The 23,277-nt window shown below is 41.2% G+C and overlaps 1 protein-coding gene across 1 annotated transcript in view; it reads right to left on the bottom strand.

Moving 5' to 3' along the window:
* LOC309544948 (uncharacterized protein) overlaps positions 1 to 22,834 on the bottom strand; it is a gene marked incomplete at both ends in the record, with an annotated part of 61,329 nt that extends 38,495 nt beyond the window's left edge. Inside the window, 3 exons of the mRNA XM_082243952.1 lie at positions 17,454 to 17,693; positions 21,069 to 21,311; positions 22,826 to 22,834. Of these exons, the coding sequence (XP_082100078.1) occupies positions 17,454 to 17,693; positions 21,069 to 21,311; positions 22,826 to 22,834 (492 nt within the window). The remainder of the gene's footprint in view (positions 1 to 17,453; positions 17,694 to 21,068; positions 21,312 to 22,825) is intronic.
* Positions 22,835 to 23,277: the final 443 nt, after the last annotated feature.

The following is a 23,277-nucleotide window of genomic DNA, read 5'->3' as shown; positions in this document are numbered from 1 at the left end:
TGAGATGAACCCCAACAACTTGGAAAGGTGGATCTCTCTCACACGTACCAACACAGACTATCCCCCAATTTAACTGATCCCCAAAGGTTTTTGATTAAATAGCGGAATAGAAAATATGATCCCAAAAAAGTGTATGTATATCACACGTACACAACCACACTAGGCCCCAATTACTATTGTTTGTACCCCTAAAAGGCTAGGAGTAGGGGGAGTATGGAACAGGCAGCACCCTCAAACCTTCAGAAGTATGAGATGAACCCCAACAACTTGGAAAGGTGGATCTCTCTCACATGTACCAACACAGACTATCCCCCAATTTAACTGATCCCCAGAGGTTTTTGATTAAATAGCGGAATAGAAAATATGATCCCAAAAAAGTGTATGTATATCACACGTACACAACCACACTAGGCCCCAATTACTATTGTTTGTACCCCTAAAAGGCTAGGAGTAGGGGGAGTATGGAACAGGCAGCACCCTCAAACCTTCAGAAGTATGAGATGAACCCCAACAACTTGGAAAGGTGGATCTCTCTCACACGTACCAACACAGACTATCCCCCAATTTAACTGATCCCCAAAGGTTTTTGATTAAATAGCGGAATAGAAAATATGATCCCAAAAAAGTGTATGTATATCACACGTACACAACCACACTAGGCCCCAATTACTATTGTTTGTACCCCTAAAAGGCTAGGAGTAGGGGGAGTATGGAACAGGCAGCACCCTCAAACCTTCAGAAGTATGAGATGAACCCCAACAACTTGGAAAGGTGGATCTCTCTCACACGTACCAACACAGACTATCCCCCAATTTAACTGATCCCCAAAGGTTTTTGATTAAATAGCGGAATAGAAAATATGATCCCAAAAAAGTGTATGTATATCACACGTACACAACCACACTAGGCCCCAATTACTATTGTTTGTACCCCTAAAAGGCTAGATGAGGAGTAGGGGGAGTATGGAACAGGCAGCACCCTCAAACCTTCAGTATGAGATTGTGTTCACTGTACCCCACAAAGATTGAGTTCACTGCACCCCACAATGATTGTGTTCACTGCACCCCACAAAGATTGTGTTCACTGCACCTCACAAAGATTGTGTTCACTGTACCCCCCAAAGATTGTGTTCACTGCACCCCACAAAGATTCTGTTCACTGTACCCCACAAAGATTGTGTTCACTGCACCCCAAAAAGATTGTGTTCACTGCACCCCAAAAAGGATGTTGTTCACTGCACCCCAAAAAGGATGTTGTTCACTCCACCCCAAAAAGATTGTGTTCACTGCACCCCACAAAGATTGTGTTCACTGCACCCCAAAAAGATTGTGTTCACTGCACCCCAAAAATGATTTTGTTCACTGCACCCCAAAAAGGATTTTGTTCACTGCACCCCAAAAAGGATGTTGTTCACTCCACCCCAAAAAGATTGTGTTCACTGCACCCCAAAAAGATTGTGTTCACTGCACCCCACAAAGGATTTTGTTCACTGCACCCCAAAAAGATTGTGTTCACTGCACCCCAAAAAGGATGTTGTTCACTGCACCCCAAAAAGGATTTTGTTCACTGCACCCCAAAAAGATTGTGTTCACTGCACCCCACAAAGGATTTTGTTCACTGCACCCCACAAAGATTGTGTTCACTGCACACCAAAAAGGATTGTGTTCACTGCACCCCAAAAAGATTTTGTTCACTGCACCCCAAAAAGATTGTGTTCACTGCAGCCCAAAAAGATTGTGTTCACTGCAGCCCAAAAAGATTGTGTTCACTGCAGCCCAAAAAGATTGTGTTCACTGCAGCCCAAAAAGATTGTGTTCACTGCAGCCCAAAAAGATTGTGTTCACTGCAGCTCACACACAGAAAAATGGATGTGGATCACTGACACCTGCCTATCTCCAATCCCACACCACACAGCAATATCGATTGTAGTTTGTAGAACACAGTTTCCCTAAAATTCAGCAGACTCTGTCCCTAACAGGATTGAGAAGAGATCGTAGATCAGGATTGAGTGCAGACCCCACCCCCCACACAGCAATATCGATTGTAGTTTGTAGAAGACACTGACCCTATATAATTCAGCAGACTCTATCCCTAAAATGCCTACAACTCGCCCTGCCTAAACACTCCGACCTGTCCCTCAATTCTATCCGGACACAAATGGTTTTTTCCTGCCTATCTTTCCCTAATCAGCAGCCAGCACGTTGATGTGTGCTCTGTCCCTGAATCTAAGCAGCATAATGACGCCGCTGCGGCTGCCTCGAACTTATAAAGACTTGGTCACATGCTTCAGACGGCCAATCACAGCTACTGAGACATTTGCAGGCATGGCTGGGATGGCTTAAGGCACACCAGTTAAACGATTGTTGATTGGCTGTTGAAAGCCCGCCATGAAAAGAGCGCCAAAGCATGCAAAACCCGGAAATAAAACGACCGAACACGGATTTTTACCCGAACATACAGTAAAGTGTCCGTGTCCGTGTTCGGGTACAAAAAATCCAATTATTCGGTACGAACACGAATAATACAGTCCGTGTTCGCTCAACACTAGTTACGATTCCAGCACCTGGTCCAGAAAGCATTTGAAGAATCAGCTCAGATGAGGACAGAGCTGGATCCCTTAACTGGTAAGTGTCTTCATATTAAAAGTCCATGCAAAAATCTAAGGAGCTTCTGGCAGAGCGTGTTCCATCTTATATCCAAAGTCACTGGGCTCTTCACAAACCCCAATCAGGCCCTTGCGATCTTAAATATATGAATAGACGATTTCCCCTTACAACTCAGAAAATTTGTGTCCAGTATTCTACTGGCAGCTAGACTAGTTATCACTAGACATTGTAAGAGAGAGATGGCGCAAGTGAAGTGACGCTAACTATACAATCCCACTATACATTCGAAAAAATGCATGCCCTACGAAATAACCAGTGTTGGGTTAGTTACTCAAAAAATGTAACTAGTTACTAGTTACTAGTTACTTCTGTAAATTGTAACGAGATTACTTTACTAGTTACTGCATTTGAAAAGCAACTTCACTACTTATTACTTTACATTCCTCTTTCTTAATTGACCGTGTAGAACAGGCATGTCCAACCTGCGGCCCCGGGGCCGCATGCGGCCCAGAGCCCCAGGCAATGCGGCCCACTGCCCCCTGACAATTTTTTTTTTTTTTGATGGGGAAGAAGGAATTCAGGTTGGGTCATGGCCACAGTGGCTTCCAACTAACTGTAGGCAGAGGCTGCCTCGGAAAGGATCATCCTCTAGTTGTGATAAGGGGGGGGGGGGGCGGCAGCACGGGAAGGGCGCGGTGGCGTTTTATTACTTATATACCTTAACTATAGTATATATTTTATATGCGGCCCTAGAAAATTTCTCTAAACTCAATGTGGCCCAGAGAAGCCAAAAGGTTGGACACCCATGGTGTAGAAGAAGATACATGACACTCTTTCTGCATAGAGTTTATTGTATAAACACAGGCTTTGGGAAACATGAGAACAAAACCTGAAAAAACAGAATAAAACATAAAGTGCAACAAAAAGTCATAAACTTCATCCCTCTCTATTCTTCCAAATAACGATTGTATCGCACGGCTTGGGTAACGCAGGAAAGCGCGTTCCTATAGCCTAGTAAAGTAGTGTAGTTACCTCCTATAGCCTAGTAACGTAGTGTACTTACCTCCTATAGTCTAGTAAAGTAGTGTAGTTACCTCCTATAGCCTAGTAAAGTAGTGTAGTTACCTCCTATAGCCTAGTAAAGTAGTGTAGTTACCTCCTATAGCCTAGTAAAGTAGTGTAGTTACCTCCTATAGCCTAGTAATGTAGTGTAGTTACCTCCTATAGCCTAGTAAAGTAGTGTACTTACCTCCTATAGTCTAGTAAAGTAGTGTAGTTGCCTCCTATAGCCTAGTAAAGTAGTGTAGTTACCAATATTAGTATTGTAACTAGTTACATTACTTCGTTACCAAAAAAAGTAATGTAGTTACTGTAATCAGTTACTTTGTAACTAGTTACCCCCAACACTGGAAATAACTCACTAATTCCTTTTGAGAGGGCCTGGCTCCCCTGGAAACAATGTTATCCAAAAGCAACTGCTGAACATTACCCTATGCAACAATGTTGGCTTTTCTTCAACTGATATCTTATAAAGTTCTGTGAAGTATTTTTATTTTTTTTAGAAAAATAAAAAATAAATAAGCCCTGCTAGGCTGCAATCCTTGTTGGTAATCTACATACTGTTTATTTTCTGCATTACCTGCAGTTGCAGGACACTGTATTTCCAAAAACTTTAATAAAAATCATTGAAATAATAAAAAAACTATTATTAGTATTTCTAGCTGCTGACTTTATTATTATTTTTTTTTTTTGGGGGGGGGAGACTATTTTCTATGTTTTATTCAAATGTTCTTAGCCAGAACAAAGAAAACAAATGCAGCCACTAAGTAAATTGAAATATATTACATTTTCGATTAAGTTGTGGATACTCTTTAATCTCCAAAAACCAACTGTGAAAAAGAAAGAAAGAAAGAAAGAAAGAGAGAAAGAAAGAAAGAAAGAAAGAGAGAGAAAGAAAGAAAGAAAGAAAGAAAGAAAGAAAGAAAGAAAGAAAGAAAGAAAGAAAGAAAGAAAGAAAGAAAGAAAGAAAGAAAGAAAGAAAGAAAGAAAGAGAAAGAAAGAAAGAAAGAAAGCAGATCTGGTTTCAATACCCGCTTTTAGTCTGGAGCTGTCCCCATGCGGTAGCTCTTAGTTATCACAAGATGTCTTCAGTGTTCCAGGTTCAGTCATACCCAATAACTGTTCAATAATGGACACACCCTGACTCATATCTTATAATATGTGCTGTTATATTTCTTATAACAGTGTTAGTAGGTTCTTACCTTTCCCATGTTGCTGGATGTGTATTCCAATGCTGTAGTAGTGACTGGCAGTAACAGCACAGGCTTATATACACCGCCAACTGCTTACACCCTCACCTGCTGACACCATGCACAGTATGCACAATGAATGGATTTTCCCATTACTATGTCTTTTTTGTCTATGTGTTTTCTTTACAACTATTGTGTGTTCGTTTTTGCTTGGTTCGTGTTAAAATTGTTCACCTAACCAGAGCTCAAAGATTTGTGAGGTAATCTGTCATGAGAATGTGCCTCTTTGTATGTGTCTATCACTATACTATTGAACTCATGTCTACTCATGTCTACTGCAGACTTCAAGGCTTACAATTATCAAATCTGGTCAATCTGTTACTTAATACATTTTCTGACCCTCTGATCTGTAGAGGATGAAATTCAGGATTTATATATATATATATATATATATATATATATATATACTGTATATATATATATATATATATACACACTGTATATATACAGTATCTCACATAAGTGAGAACACCCCTTACATTTTTGTTAATCTTTTCATGTGACAACACTGAAGAAATTACACTTTGCTACAATGTAAAGTAGTGAGTGTACAGCTTGTATAACAGTGTAAATTTGCTCTTCCCTCAAATTAACTCAACACACAGCCATTAATGACTAAACCGCTGGCAACAAAAGTGAGTACACCCCTAATTTAAAATGTCCAAATTTGGCCCAATTGGGCATTTCCCTCCCCAGTGTCATGTGACTCGTTAGTGTTACAAGGTCTCAGGTGTGAATGGGGAGCAGGTGCGTTAAATTTGGTGTTATCGCTCTCACTCTCTCATACTGGCAACTTGAAGTTCAACATGGCGATCATGGCAAAGAACTCTCTGAGGATCGGAAAAAAAGAATTATTGCTCTACATTAAGATGGCCTAGGCTATAAGAAGATTGCCAAGACCCTGAAACTGAGCTGCAGCACAGTGGTAAAGACCATACAGCGATTTAATAGGACAGATTGCACTCAGAACAGGCCTCACCATGGTAAACCAAAAAAGTTGGTCTGTATGGCGGTCAACCCAGAAGGAAGTCTCTTCTAAAGATAATGCACAAGAAAGCCCACAAACAGTTTGCTGAAGACAAGCAGACTAAGGACATGGATTACTGGAACCATGTCCTGTGGTCTGATGAGACCAAGATAAACTTATTTCGTTCAGATGATGTCAAGCGTGTGTGGGGGCAACCAGGTGGAATGTACAAAAACAAGTGTGCCTTGCCTACAGTCAAGCATGATGGTGAGAGTGCCATGGTCTTGGGCTGCATGACTGGTCCTGACACTGGGGAGCTACAGTTCATTGAGGGGACCAAAAATGCCAACATGTACTGCAGGGGCTGACTGGCAACTTTCGGCCCAGGGGGCAAGTACAAACCAGAGGCCCATGGTGCTGCGACTCAGCCCCTCTCCCACTCACCCTCTTCCCGGCCTCCTCCTGACCCCCATTCCATACTGAAGCTCCGCTCCAGGTACTCTACTCACCGGCCAAATCTTGGTTCCTGACCTGGCCAGTGGAAGCTGGTTGGGGGGAGCTGGGAAACCTTGGTCTGGGGTGGCGGGGGGGAGGGTCTCCAGTGGGAAATGGAACCAGCCTCTGCTCAGACACAGTTTACACCATCCATGCTTGGGAGGGAGGCCTACACTCTGTCCTTGTCTTCATTCCACACTCAGTAGGTCAGTGGCAGGGATTTTTTATTTCCGTTCACCAGGAATCCTCTAGGCATGTCTGTGGCAGAAGCAGTGCAGCCTTTTTATGGACTGTGAATGGAAAAAAGGTGCGCGAACCAATGTGACTGGGTGTAAAAGCAGCGCTGTGAATAATTATGAATACAAAAAAGTGAGTAACATATGAAATAAGTTACAAAAGTGCGCTAATATAAAACAAGAGAACAAAAATGTCCATAAGTGTGAAATCAAAATGAATCAACAGTTTGAAATAAAGTCTTTTTCATCCAGAAGAAAGTATTCCCAAAAAGATATTCCAGGAAAACCAACTGATGAATGATGGGTGTTGAGGAGTGAGTGATAAGGGGTGGGTGAATTAACCTCTTCCCAACAAACAATCCATGAACGTGACTTGGACCAAAAATTACAATTTTGTGATGACACCCGGTGATGTGCGTGGACTCTTACCACATTTGAGAGAGTTTGGAGCGTATACTGTGGTACAGAGGAATCCAATTGGTCAGCCAGATGGAATGGGATCTCAAATGGGATGGATGGATCATCAACTTCCCGGGCTTCACAATGGCTGGAAGACTTTCTGATGATGCGAACGATCGCGAAATGCATTGTGGTCTTACCTTGATCGTCTGACCTACGACGTCACTTCCTGTTAGTGGTGGAACGCAAGGCGGAACACACGCCGCTATTAGAAGACACCACCAGCTATTGTGAAGCCCTGGGAGGATCCTGATCGAGGAGCAACTCCAGGGGCATTCATATAAAAAACCAGAGCCTTCTTATAAGTGCTTGGAAAGCACTTTTTAATGTTGAAGGAAATTATCAATATATTGACCTAACCTAGCTGAAACAGAATCAATCCCGTTCACAATTGGGCGACCCGGGGGATTCTCTAGGAAGGAGCCGTGACGTCACCTGCTGTCTCACGGAGGAGTACGAAGGTTCAATTCAGGTGTGGTCTCCCTGTTGCCATCCTCACCCCTGGAAGCCTATTGGATTCCTCGGTACCCCAGTATACGCTCCAACCTCTCTCAAATGTGGTAAGAGTCCACGCACATCACCCTTTATGGGGCATCAGAGCAGCCCGGGAGGCAATTGCCCCCCGGCACCCTGGCCCAGTCCTCCCCTGATATACTTTAACATACTGAAGCAGAGCATGATCGCTTCCCTTCGGAGACTGGTCCGCAGGGCAGTATTCCAATATTATAACGGCCCCAAACACACCTCCAAGATGACCACTGCCTTGCTAAAGAAGTTGAGGGTAAAGGTGATTGACTGGTCAAGCATGTCTCCAGACCTAAACCCTATTGAGCATTTGTGGGGCATCCTCAAATGGAAGGTGGAGGAGCACAAGGTCTCTAACATCCACCTGCTCCGTATTGTTGTCATGGAGGAGTGGAAGAGGACTCCAGTGGCAACCTGTGAAGTTCTGGTGAACTCCATGCCTAAGAGGGTCTAGGCAGTGCTGGAAAATAATGGAGGCCACACAAAATATTGACACTTTGGGCCCAATTTGGACATTTTCACTTAGGGGTGTACTCATTTTTGTTGCCAGCGGTTTAGACATTAATGGCTGTGTGTTGAGTTAGTTTGAGGGGACAGCAAATTTCCACTGTTATACAAGCTGTACACTCACTACTTTACATTGTAGCAAAGTGTCATTTCTTCAGTGTTGTCACATAAAAAGATGTAATAAAATATTTACAAAAATGTGAGGGGTGTACTCATTTTTGTGAGATACTGTGTGTGTGTATATATATATATATATATATATATATATATATATATATTGCTTTATTATTATTATTTAGGATTTATAAAATGCTAACAGTTTGTGCAATACTTTACAAAATAAAGGGAGACAGTTCAATTACAATGCTGTCCCAGAGAAGAGGTTAGGAGAACCCTGCCTATGGGAGCTTACCTTCTAAATGGGAACAGCAAGAAAAATAAAAGGTACTAACTATGCGGTAGTAAGTAGTTTGAGAATTATAATTTCAGTTATTAGGTATAGGTGGGATAGGCTTCCCTGAAGAGATGAGGTTTTAGGGATAACCTAAACACAGAGCAGGAGATAACAACACAGGTTGAGATAGAGATTTCCAGAGAATGGGAGAGGCTCTAAAGAAGCCCTGGATGTGGGCATGGGAGGAAGTTAAAAGGGGACTAGAGAGCAGGGGGTATTGGGAGAAGTAGAGAGGAGGGTTTGGTGATATTTTGAGATGAGGTTGATGATGTAGCTCAAGGCAGTGGTGGATGGCTTTGTATGTTGTTGTTATTATCTTGATTTTTTGTTTTGGGCAATTGGAAGCCATTTCGATAACTGGCAGAGTGGGTCAGCAGACATTAAGGTGCATAAATCTGGTAGCATTGTTAATGATAGTCTGAAGCAAGGATAGCTTGTGGAAAGGCAGGCCAATGAGGAAAGAATTGCAATAGTCCAGGAAAGAGATAAACAATGAATTAGCAATTCAGCAGTAGTGATGGACAAACATTGGCCGGGGCGGTTAGCGAACGTTAGCTGCCAACTTTCTCAAATGTTCGCGAACCGCAAGTTCGCGGCGGGCCCCATTGATTTTCATGGGAGGCGAACTTTAAAAACCTTTAGGTTATATTTGCAGCCACAAAATACTTACTAGCTGTGCACAAATAGTCCCACCACATGGACAATGTCATAACAGAAGTATTGCTATTGGAAAAGTTGCCCTAAAAATTTTTTTTTTTTTTACAGTAAAAACATTTTTTTTTCCTAAATCAGCCAGAACTGACAGCAGCCAGTAAATACATGTCCAATACATATAGGGTTCATTCACATGTCTGTAAAATGGGTCCGCATCCCTTCCACAATTTGGCGGAATGTTTACAGACCCATTGAATTTAAAATGTAAGTGTCCGCCAGTATAGGCATTAGGCATTGACAGGATACAGTAGTAAGTGTCGGACAGTATAGGCCCCAAAAATAAGCCCACATTGGTTTACCTGACAGCTAAAAATGTTGTATTCTGTGGCCTGAAGGTACATTAGGCATTGACAGGATACAGAAGTAAGTGTCGGTCATTCCAGGCCCCAAAAATTAGCCCACATGGGTTTACCTGACAGCTAAGTACGTTGTATTCTGTGGCTGAAGGCACATTAGGCATTGACTAGATACAGAAGTAAGTGTCGGCCAGTATAGGCCCCAAAAATAAGCCCACATTGGTTTACCTGACAGCTAAGAACGTTGTATTCTGTGGCTGAAGGTACATTAGGAATTGAGAGGATACAGAAGTAAGTGTCGGCCAGTAGAGGCCCCAAAAATTAGCCCACATTGGTTTACCTGACAGCTAAGAACGTTGTATTCTGTGGCTGAAGGTACATTAGGCATTCACAGGATACAATAGTAAGTGTCGGCCATGAAAGGCCCCAAAAATTAGCCCACATGGGTTTACCTGACAGCTAAGAACATTGTATTCTGTGGCTGAAGGTACATTAGGCATTGACTGGATACAGAAGTAAGTGCCGGCTAGTATAGGCCCCAAAAATAATCCCACATGGGTTTACCTGACAGCTAAGAACGTTGTATTCTGTGGCTGAAGGCACATTAGGCATTGACAGGATACAGAAGTTAGTGTCGGCCAGTATAGGCCCCAAAAATAAGCCCACATTGATTTACCTGACAGCTAAGAACATTGTATTCTGTGGCTGAAGGTACATTAGGCATTGACTGGATACAGAAGTAAGTGCCGGCTAGTATAGGCCCCAAAAATAATCCCACATGGGTTTACCTGACAGCTAAGAACGTTGTATTCTGTGGCTGAAGGTACATTAGGAATTGAGAGGATACAGAAGTAAGTGTTGCCCAGCACTGGCCCCAGAAATTAGCCCACATGGGTTTACCTGACAGCTAAGAACGTTGTATTCTGTGGCTGAAGGTACATTAGGCATTCACAGGATACAATAGTAAGTGTCGGCCATGAAAGGCCCCAAAAATTAGCCCACATGGGTTTACCTGACAGCTAAGAACATTGTATTCTGTGGCTGAAGGTACATTAGGCATTGACAGGATACAGAAGTAAGTGTCGGCCAGTATAGGCCCCAAAAATAAGCCCACATTGGTTTACCTGACAGCTAAGAACATTGTATTATGTGGCTGAAGGTACATTAGGCATTGACAGGATACAGAAGTAAGTGTCGGCCAGTATAGGCCCCAAAAATAAGCCCACATGGGTTTACCTGACAGCTAAGAACGTTGTATTCTGTGGCTGAAGGTACATTAGGCATTGACAGGATACAGAAGTAAGTGCCGGCTAGTATAGGCCCCAAAAATAATCCCACATGGGTTTACCTGACAGCTAAGAACGTTGTATTCTGTGGCTGAAGGTACATTAGGCATTGACAGGATACAGAATTAAGTGTCGGCCAGTATAGGCCCCAAAAATAAGCCCACATTGATTTACCTGACAGCTAAGAACGTTGTATTCTGTGGCTGAAGGTACATTAGGAATTGAGAGGATACAGAAGTAAGTGTTGCCCAGTACAGGCCCCAAAAATTAGCCCACATGGGTTTACCTGACAGCTAAGAACATTGTATTCTGTGGCTGAAGGTACATTAGGCATTGACAGGATACAGAAGTAAGTGTCGGCCAGTATAGGCCCCAAAAATAAGCCCACATTGGTTTACCTGACAGCTAAGAACATTGTATTATGTGGCTGAAGGTACATTAGGCATTGACAGGATACAGAAGTAAGTGTCGGCCAGTATAGGCCCCAAAAATAAGCCCACACTGATTTACCTGACAGCTAAGAACGTTGTATTCTGTGGCTGAAGGTACATTAGGAATTGAGAGGATACAGAAGTAAGTGTTGCCCAGTACAGGCCCCAAAAATTAGCCCACATGGGTTTACCTGACAGCTAAGAACGTTGTATTCTGTGGCTGAAGGTACATTAGGCATTGACAGGATACAGAAGTAAGTGTCGGCCAATATAGGCCCCAAAAATGAGCCCACATGGGTTTACCTGACAGCTAAGAATGTTGTATTCTGTGGCTGGAGGTACATTAGGCATTGACAGCAAAAATAATTGTCGGCCATGAAAGGCCCCAAAAAATTAGGCATTCAATGGACATGAAATGCCTTTTATGCCACTGTATTTACCGAAGACAAGACCATGAATTGTTGTGGGTGGATGGTGGTCTGGCGGATATTTGTGGCCTGTCATGAGGAATTGTAATCAAACATGGTCTACTGGTCACATGTGTTGAATTCCTCAGAGATCCATGCCTCATTCATTTTTATAAATGTGAGGTAGTCAACACTGTCATGAGCTAGGCGAGTGCGCTTATCGGTCACGATCCCCCCTGCTGCGCTGAACGTCCTTTTCGGACAGGACACTGGACGGGGGGGCAAGCCAACAGTTCAATTGCAAATTGTGCAAGCTCTGGCCAGAGGTCAAGCCTGCCCACCCAGTAGTCCAGGGGTTCATCACTCCTCAGAGTGTCCACATCGGCCATTAACCCGATGTAGTCGGACACCTGTCGGTCTAGGCGTTCCCTGATGCTGTCGATGGGCCGGCTGAAAGAAGAATCTCATATCTGAAGTGACAAACACATCTTCAAACCGCCCTCTTCTTGCAGGCCCTGTTGGATTACTACCCGCAATTGTTTCTCTGTGAGTGGAAATTCCTCTGCCAGCGCACGCAAAAGCAGAATGAAATCCCTGGCGGTAAAACAAAATCTACACGGGTGCCACGGGTTACATGCTTGAGGGCCGTCAGAAGGGTCATCCTGTGGGCAGTAAAAGTTATATACCTTCCCTGCCCGTGTTTGCTAGACCATGTGTCAGTGGTCAGATGTAGCTTGGCACCGACACTGTGTGACTGTAATGTTCTGGTACCTCTGGTACCCTTATTCCACTTTCCAATTCAGTGTATGCGTCCCACCATTCTCTTCTGGTAGGTGCTCATACACCTTTAAGACCGATGCTGTCATCACTGAGCGCCGCAGAGCGGCTATTTCAACCGCCGGCGTTCTCACTCACATGTTCGTTCAACCTGCCTTGAAGCTCATATGCTTACAAGCGTACCTCGCTGTCGGAACCTCGCTACTGATCCCTGTATCCCGCTACCGGATCACTCGCTCATACTGAACCTCTCTACTACTGCTTGCTATTAGTGATAAGTACCCCGCAGGGGAATCCTCCATAACCTTCCTACTAAGCTTACACTATCTAGCTCTGCATATTAAGGACTGTTACTATCATCTGCACTATTATTTAGATTGCTAGCTCTTGAGCCTACTAACATCTATCCTTGCACTGGGTTAGTCTCTCCTGTATGTCATCTGCTATCCTACCACCTACTACCATACATGATTGCTAACCTATCTGCATCCTACCTGTTACCATCTATACTCTCATGAACATTTCTCTCAAGTGCTGTTCACCTATTGTCACTGTTCATACCTGTCTCTTCAGCTCATCACCACTATACTGCTATATACATCTATCACTCCAGGAACATCTTATTGAGTGTGTATATTTGTATGCTGAATCAGACAGACCACAGTGATGAGTCTTGGGAGTTGGAATTGGTATTTCAACGTATCTCTACATGACTGCTGAGTGGAGTTTTTCTGCAGCTGCAAATCCATCTTGTTTCAGAAAACGCAGGAGCGTTACAGTGACAGAGATACATTCACTTGCCACCGAACATGGCCATACAGCTCTGGAATGCCCTTTTGAGAGAAATATTTCCTGCCTGGGACTTTCCATTGTGGTGTTCCAATGGCCACAAATTTCCGAAAGACCTCCGAATCCACCAGTTGATATGGCAATAGTTGGTGGGCTATCAGTTCCGACAAGCCAGCAGTCAAACGTTGGGCAAGAGGGTTATCCAGCGTCATCATTTTTTTACGCTTCAACATTTGGGCCACGGAAGCCTGCCTTTTTCCAGAACAACGCGAGGATGGCATGATGGAAGGTGGAGTGGAGGACAATTGTGAGGAGAGAGGAGAAGGAGAAGAGGCTGGATGGTGAGAGCCTGGAGTGTGGCTTTGTGGGTTCTGACGGTGTTGCTCTCACTGGGCTCGGTGATGGGAGTTCAGTTGCCTTCTTAAGGCAACCCACTGCTTCACACCTATTGCAAGAGTCTCCATTGCCACTTTCCCAACCTCAGGGCAACCCATCTCCGATACTATGCTTAAGGACATGCTCCTATCCAGGGGGGCTGTTATAAATCATGGGGCCCCATAAAGCCTTCCTGATGCCCCCCCCCAACACCACCCACCCCTGTACTGCAGTAAGAAACTGACTTTATCTGCCTATGCCTCAAAAATGAAAAAAAAAAAAGTCTCTCTTCTGCTCCCACCTCTTGGGCCCCTCTGTTGACCTGATTGGGCCCAGTGAAATGCAAATTAAGCCATGGTAAGTGAGTAGGATGGAGGTGTGGTCTAGTAAAATCCATTTATTTATTTAGGCAGAAATGAACAATAAAGCTACCCTGGGCCCCCCCTGTTCAGCTCATGGGGCCTGGGCCCAGTACAACAGGACTGGTTGTACTGGCTTATCAGCGGCCCTGCTCCTATCTCTGAAAGCCTCTCTGCAAGCTGAAATACTATCAGGTATCAATAAATGCCATGCCAGGCAAACATGCAGGCCTTAGGGGAGAGAATTAACCACATTGAAAACACCATGGAAGATTATTCAGTGTCCTTTAACACCCTGGTAGATGCACACAATCACCATAAGGAAGACATTACCTGGCTCAAAGATAAGATAGCTGATTTGGAGGATAGATCTAGAAGAAATAACTTAAAGATCAGAGGAATTCCTGAGTCAGTCGCAAGCCCGCAATTGGCACAATATGTTCATACTCTATTCTCCTCCCTGCTCCCAATCTTATTAGCTCATGAGCTCACTGTAGACAGGGTTCATAGAGTACCAAACCCTCCTTTCTGCCAACTGAGATACCCAGCGATCTCCTGCTCAGAGTACATTTCTACCATGTTAAACTGCTGACAGCATTCTGCCGGGCAGACAATGTCCCTAACCACAATACATTGCTTCAATTACTCCCTGACCTGTCTAGACACACGCTGCAATGTTGGCGTAACCTGCTAACCATAACCAAAGCCTTAAAAAAAAACATCAAATACCACAAAAATGGAAATACCCTGCCACACTGGTCATTGCCCACAATGGCAGCACCACCAGCGTGACTACTTTGGAAGATGGGCTGGCTTCCCTCTGCCTCTGGGACATCGTTCCGGATCAGGCCAACACCACTACGCCAAGCCCTCAACCATCAACATTGGATACCGGATGGCAGGTGGTATCCCACAAACATTACCCGAAGAAACATGCAAGTGGAGGCTCCTAATCACTTCCAGTTTCAAACTTCCCCCTGGACAAGGAATACAATGTTCACCTTCCTTTTTCCCCCCAGTTCTTCCCAGCAATTAAAATTGCCCATGGATCCTATACAGGACCCTTTTTTTAATGACTATGTTCTGTTGTTCTTAATTCAACTTGTTTTGTCTATTCTCTCTACCTCCCTGTATGGTACACTCAGGGCTGTCTACACCATTCTGAAACCATGCCTCCACAAAATGGACCACCAAGGATTGCCAAGATTCACAATGATCCGAGATGGTTCATTCCCCATGAGCCAGTGCTCCACCATAACCGCAAGTAACTCACCATAAACATCAATCAGCCTCACCCTAGCATCAGACTATGCCTCTCAAATAATGCCTATCCCTAAATGCTAGGGGCCTGAGGCACCCCCCCCCCCCCAAGCGGTTCTCACTATGGAAGGAAGCTGGCAAACATAATGCAGATATTCTTACTGTCTCTTGCTCTTTGCATACCTGCTGCTGTATTTATCTTTGCTAGCACTCATTATTGTTCTTTGGCTTGATCATCTACTGTGCTTTCATCTGATTCTATCCAGCTGCTACTCATTACCGACCTTTTGGCTTATTTATTGACTTTGTTTCTGCTTGATCCTTATCCCATGCATATGTTGCCCGATCTCCGTTTGCTATTTCCCCTCTGGGCAATCCAGAGGGCCTGTCACCTGGCTTTAGCATGCAGTAAAACCTATCTCTACCATCAACATCTCTGTTGAAGACCAGCTAGTGCTTAGACCCTACACCTCAGATGAGCCCGCCTTATCTGCTAGGGGGATCTGCTTATATATTACCTGCTGATTACTCATGATTCTATCTGTTACAGCCACTGGCCTCCAAGCCTGATGCCAGACCATGACATGTCTGTGTGGTTGTTCTCATCATCAACTGTCACACAGGCTACACATCATTGCTTTAGTCCATGACAATGGTAACCATACCCAAGAAATATGTGTCAGCAAGGTTGCAAGAGTCGGACCTTACTGCAAAGAACTCCCAATAAAAGCTTTAGATTTAAAATGGTGGAAAACCTTGAAATTACTTTACAATGTAAAGAGTATATGAGATTTTAAAGATTGGAATAGGATCTACTTTAAGCATGACTCACTTTCCTTGCACTATACGGATCTGACGCCCACAAGCTACCAGGATTTACCAACTATATACCAACAGGATTACACAGAGACAACTGCAGTGGTCGACAACACTTTATACCGACTCACAGCTCAGCAGCCCTTTTGGAAGCCCAAAATTATCCCATAGAAAAGGGATTTCCTGTTTTTTGACCGCCAGTGCTGCCATGAATGTTGGCTATTACTGGAAAGTCTGGAAGCACCCACTGGTCATCTGCCTGTGCTGTTGGTGGACACTCCTTCTGGTAATTAGCGCCCAACACCCATCTTCTCGAAATTATCCCATACACACCTGAAGGACCAGCTCTCTTGCTCCCCAACTCCACCCAACACACTATCCCCCCCAAGATGTTGCAGCTGCTGCTCCAGCCTCCTTAAACATCACGCTCACTGAAACACATCCTAATCCCAAACTCCAACCACACTGTCAGGACATATTCCTTTCGTTCTCAGGTGTTGGAAAGCTAGCAGACCCTACACCTAATGATTAGCTCAAAAAGTTCTAATGAATGTATGTATTAACCTTGCTTACCTTCTACCTATCATTATTTGTTGACTCAACAATGCTGCATAAGTTTGTTGTTGTACTCTGTATTACTATACGCTATGTCAGCCTTTTTCAACCAGGGTGCCCAGGCACTCTGGGGCGCCTTGAGGTTTCTTCAGGGGTGCCTTGGCAAAACGCCTAAAAATTGCCCCACAATTGTATACAAGGCTGATAGGTGGATGAAACCTGCCTTTTAGTTACACAAAGCCACAGGTTTTCATTCTTCACCATTACTACCTTCTAGCTTCCAGCCTCCTAATGACCAATGACATCATCAGTTGATAAGGAGGATGTCAGTTGCCTCCATATCATCCTTGTTTGACCTTCCCTTGCCTCTCTCCTTCAGCTTTGAGGTCCCATTAGCTAAGTTAGGGAGAAAAGAAACATTGGAATACTAGTCAGTACCAGTTTGCAAAAGTGTATTTGCTTTGGAAGAATAAATCACCTCTAATGCTGGGTGTCCTACGTGTATTGATGTTGCTGTCTTATGTAAAACTATAAGCGTAGTTTTAAGATTTTAGAATGGGGCGCCTCAAGACTGTCCATAATTTTGGAGGGTGCCTCGAGATTGTCCATAATTATAGAGGGTGCCTTGACTGAAAAAAGGTTGAGAAACACTGCGCTATGTTATGTTTCATAATCTCAATATAAAATGTTAAATTAAAAAAAAAAAAAAAAAAAAAACTATACAAAACATATTAACTGCAATTATTTTTTTATCAATTTTATTGTGAAGAAAATAAAGTTATGATTCTGCCACTTTAGTAGAGATGATGAAGGCGTCTGAAGGAACCAATTTTGGGGCTTGTGGCTCCCCAGTCAGTGTATCTCCTGTACTCTCCAGGTCTCAGGTAATACTGACGTCCTTTGTAGTTGGGTTCCTCATAGAACATCCAGTAGCCATCTTGGATATTGACAGAGTGGATGTCACGGTAGCGGAATCTCTCATAGACATTAGGAAAATCCTCAGTGAACTCCATCATCTGACCTCTGAAGTCTTCTTTCTCATAGATTCTGATTCTGAAGGAACCTTGGTGCTGTTAAAATAAGTTACACCATAATAAAACAAAAAAAAAGTATTAACAACAAATTGCAAGTGATTATACATGTAACTCTAAGTCTCCATTCACACTGGTACGACTTGTCAAGCGACTTGGTCAGCCTGACAAGTCGCGTCCCATAGTGTAGTACAGGACCGGTTCTAATAGGAGCGACACAAGTCGCTCCAACTTAGAAAAAGGGTCCTGTACTACGGGACAACCTGGAGCGACTTGCATAGACATTCATTTTATGAAGTCCGTGCAAGTCGCGCTGCACGCGACTTCACAGGTCGCCCCGAAGTCGGATCCAACCTAGTGAAAACGGAGAGTAAATCGGTCATTTCAAGCAGACATTTTTGATTATTTTGGATTAAGTAGGGAAGAATTCAGTGCCTTCCCATAGCTTTATTGCTGTCCTTGAACACAACACAAACATCTCCTTCCATCTCTGGTCCTACCATGACAGCCAAAGTTCTCCTGTGCCTTGAACACCCAGTTTACACTCTCCAAAGAACGTAATCCATGTGTTCCAAGCAACATTTAATTAGAGTCAAGTGTCGCTACCCTCCAAAAGTTTCCATAGGGATAAAACGAGAATGCACTGCAGGGAAAGGATCCAAAAAAGTAATCTCACAGAAGAGTCCCTACCGTTAGAGACAGATGTTAGGTGGTGGAGACATCTTTCAGCTCAAGGACATACCAGAGAAAGGGTCATACACCCCCATACCACATGCTAATAGGATTGGCATATATATATACTAAAGTAGAATATTAACCGTTAAAACCACCAAGCTACAATCCACTCCCTTGTTATCCATCACCTTATCTTTTGCAACTTCCTCCTTGTTGGCCTACCTCCACATAGACTATCTTCTCTTCATTCATGAATGTTGCTGTTATCCACCTTATCAGTCTCCTCTACCCCTCTCTATATAGTCCAAGACTTTGAGTGAACACCTGAACAGGACTATACCTTCCAGTGGGGTTCTGGTAAGAGCTGTCTACAAGGGGATTTCCCTTCACTTTCCCCTTCCCTTCACTTCCTGTTGTGTTTACGGGACCGGAAGTAAAGGAAAACAGGAACACAAAAAAATTCAACCCTGCATCAGTTTTATTTATGCTCAACTCGATCAAAAATAAAAGTTTGTGATTCAGCTATACGTTAACTTGGCGATTTTGGCGATTTCCATGAAACCTTTACATTTTGACACAGTTGCTCTTTCAAGGAAAAAAAAGTGTTTTGTTTAATTTCTAATTTGTTTGTTACATTAATAAATTTTTTTCGTCGTATTTGTTATGTTAGAATAATTGTTTTCGGAATAATTTTCGTATATTCTGATTTGTTTCGTATATTCGTTATTTTTCAATTTCAAAAGATGGCAATATTTGTTCTAATCTATTCTATCCTATTTTTTTCTATTCTGTTTTACTTTTTTCTACTCTATTCAGTTCTATTCTTTTATTTTCTATTTTTTTTTGTTATGCTATAATATTTTTTACATTATATGCATTTTTTAACACTTTTTTTAATTTTTTATTCCATTCTATTCTGCTCTATTGAATACAATTTTTTTTATTTTCTATTCTTTCCTATGCTATTCTATTCTGTGTTATTATATTCAATTTTTTTCTATTCTATTCTTTTCATTTCTATTCTATAAAGCAGCCTAAGCAGGAATCATGATCTTATTTCACTTTTATACCTTACTGAATTAATTGCAATATGTTTCCATTTTGAATTTGATCTAATTTTCAAAATAATTTTTGAATTTGAATTGATTTTTAAACTCAAATTCAGTTATAAATTTAGATTTTGATAATAAATTTTGTTATAATTTTTTTTTTGGATTTGTTGAAATTCATTACAATTGTGATCTGGAAATTTGGATATAACCGAATCTCCAAATCATAAAAATTTTGTCTAAATTTTGATTTGTAATGTTAGAATAATTGTTTTCGGAATAATTTAATATATTTGGATTCATTTCATATATTCGTTATTTTCAAATTTCGAAAGACGGCAATATTTGATCTATTCTATTCTACTCTATTCTATTTTTTTCCTTCTCTATTTTACTCTTTTCTTCTCTATTCAGTTTTATTCTTTTATTTTCTATTTTTCTTTTTCTACAATATTTTTTACATTATATGCATTTTTTCACTTTTCTTTTATTTTGTATTCTATTATTTTCTGTTCTATTATATAATTTCTATTCTTTGTAATTAAATTATATATTTTTTTCTATTCTATTCTATTCTATTAATTTCTATTCTATGCTATAAAGCAGCCTAAGTAGGAATCATGATCTTATTTTACTTTTATACCTTACTGAATTAATGGCATTTTGAATTAGATTTAATTTTCAAATGCATTTTCGAATTTGAATTGATTTTCAAATTCAGTTATAAATTTGAGATTGGTTAATTCATTTTGTTATAATTTATTTTGGATTTGTTGAAATTCGTTAGTATTGTGATTTGGAAATTTGGATATATCCGAATCTCCGAATAATAAAAATGTTGTCCGGATTTTGATTTGTTACAAAGCAAATCGCACATATCTACTTTCATGGTTTTTTTTTTCATTAAATATAGAGAGTTATAGATTGGACACTATAAACAGGGAAAATTAGTCACTTCAATGACTCGTATACCCTTTAAAACAAATGCTGAGATGAAATTAACCACATGAAGAGTTTTGTTTTTAGTTGTCTGTTGACTCATAGGCTTGTAAAAAAAAAAAGAAAAAAAAGAAAAATAGTAGTGAAGCAAAACCATTGCATAAAACAGCAAAGCAGAAAGGAAAAATATGTTACTCTTAAATGGCTTACTCATTTGCATATATAAATACAAACTATATAGAAAGAATGATTTAAAAAAATTGAATACCCATTTTCAGGCATGGACCCCCTCCACACCCAAAGCTACAGAACATTTTTCTAGGTGTCTTTAGTCCGAAGACATCAAGGGGTCCTTCTCATTCCTGTCTTCTTCTGGGAGTGAGCAGACCCTTAATGCTGTAGAAAGCACATCTGCTTCTTACAGCATTCTCCTGTGAATCAAAGGATGAGGGTGGGGCCTTGACACCCAAAGTTTACAGGAAGTGGGTTGAATGACCTTGGTTGTCATTAAATCTAAGCAAGGAATGGTGCTGGATTGGTGAACAAGTGAGTCTGTGAAGTACAGCGCTGAAGACTGGGTAAGCGTAGGAGCCGGAGCTGTTGGATGAGGACCAACCTATGGGGTATTTTTTCAACCTTCATTGATAATTTTCTATTTCCGCAATATGGCCAATTTTAAATATATATAGTTAAAGTTAAAAAAAAAATTAAAATATACGATTTAATAAAGAGTACATAGGTGTTGCTTTACCTGGGGGCTCAGACGCACAGACTTAATGGAGTCATTGTAGCCCATCCAGTGCTGGAAGTCAGGATACTCTCCTCTATGGAGGAAGTACTGGTGTCCTCTGTAGTTGGGGAGCTCATACAGGATCCAGTTCCCACTTTCCACACGGATGGAGTTGCAGCGTCTGAAGAATGAGGACAGATCGGGACACTCAGAGTGACACTCGTGGGAGCGACCCTGGAAGTTCTTCTCCTCGTAGAAGATGATCTGCAAAGAAAATGGGACATTCACTGTTGATGGTTTGAGTAGCTTACAGAATGTTTGATACCATTTTTGGTTTTTGAATATTTAGCATTGCTGATTTGTTTTTGGTTTTTTTGTGTCCCTTTATTGAAGTACCTATCTGCAACTGTTGCCTAGCAAGAAAACATAAAACTTTTTTTTTATTAAACCTAAATTGATTCTGTGGCTAAAATAAAAAAATGAAAAAATCAAGTTTGCTGTAAAACCCAACTTTTTTATCCCCAGGCAGCGGTAACAAAAAAAAAAAAAAAAAAAAAAGAAAGAAAACAGGTCTGAATGAAATACTCAACTTCAATCTAGAGTTGTCCCATATAGCCTTATATATATATATATATATATATATATATATATATATATATATATATATATATATATATATATATTATATTATATATATATATTTATATATATATAAGCCTTATCACAAGATGTCTTCAGTCTTCTGGGTTCAATAATGTCCAAAATCAGTCAAGGATGGACACTAAGGATGGGCGAACGGTTCAGCCAGAGCATGAGTTCAAGCCGAACATTTGTGCGTTCGGCTATTCGCCGAACACACGAATTCTGCACCCTGATTGGGCAAACGAGTGGGGCTGGGAAGCCGAACGCGGAATCCTTAACAACTGATGAGTCATGAGCTGTCAATGGATTTTCCCACAGACAGCTGCTTCCAAAAAAAAAAAAAAAGAAAAAAAAAAAAGCCACGACACGGGGTCCCCCCCCCAAATCCATACCATACCCTTATCCGAGCATGCAGCCCTCCCCCCCCCCCTCCTGTGAATGGGTTTAAATAATAAAAATAATAAAAAATAATAAATAGAATAATAATAATAAAAATAATAATACATAAATAATAAATAAATAAAATAAAAATAAAATAAAGTAAATAAACAAATAAATACATAAAATAAATAAAATACATAAAATAAATAAAATAAATAAAATAAAGTAAATAAATAAATAACAAATAAATAATAATAAATAAATAAAAAAAATAAAAAAAAAAAAAAAAGTGTCCCTCGATATAAATCCATCATCAATCACGATGCCCGCTGCATCCGAAAAATAAAATGCCTCCCGCTGTATGCCCGCTCTGCGCTTTAACATTTCTTATATAGGCAAGGGGCAAGGCCACCCGGCTTTGTCACCCCGTGGCACGGCTCCCTTCTGATGTTATGTGGCAACGCAACGTTTTTTTCTTTAGTTTTTCAATAGCTGAGTGCCGGTAATTGTATCCGCGAGTCATTTTAAATGGGATTTGACTTGTTTTTTTTTTTCTTTAGAAATGTCATTTTTGCTGTAACATATTTAATGCATTCTACAGATGCGCCACTTTACAGGCACATTAAGGCTCCATTCACATATTGGTGTCCTGGATTGCAAAGCTACCCAATGACTGATCATTGATGGACACATACCCAAACTCATACATAGCATTTATTATTACATTTAATTTAATAGCATTAGTAGGTTCTTACCTTTCCCATGTTGCAGGATGTGTATTCCAATGCTGTACCAGTGACTGGCAGTAAGAGCACAGGCTTATATACACCCCCAGCTGCTTACACCCTCACCTGCTGACACCATGCACAGTATGCACAATGAATGGATTTTTCCCTTTACTGTGTCAATTCTTTTTTAAGTGTTTCTTTATTACTATTGTTAGATTTTTGCTTGCTTTAGTGTTAAAATTGTTTACATTGCCTGAGCTAAAAAAAAAATGTGCACTAAGTAATCTGTCATAAGAATAGACCTCTTTTTATGTGTTTTTGTGCGTGTTTGCATGTGTGTGTATGTATTATCACAATACCATTGGACCCATGTCTACTGCAGACTTAAAGACTTATAATGTTCAATTCAGACTATCATGAGTATTGTGTGGAGTCCTCTCTGATCTGCGAAGGTTGAAAATGAGATTAGAAGCAATAAT

This window comes from Pelophylax lessonae (genome assembly GCF_965119305.1).
Source record: "Pelophylax lessonae genome assembly, chromosome: 1".
NCBI classification, from domain to species: domain Eukaryota; kingdom Metazoa; phylum Chordata; class Amphibia; order Anura; family Ranidae; genus Pelophylax; species Pelophylax lessonae.
The sequence above is the reverse complement of the archived record's forward strand: the minus strand, read 5'-3'. Positions and strand labels throughout refer to the sequence as shown.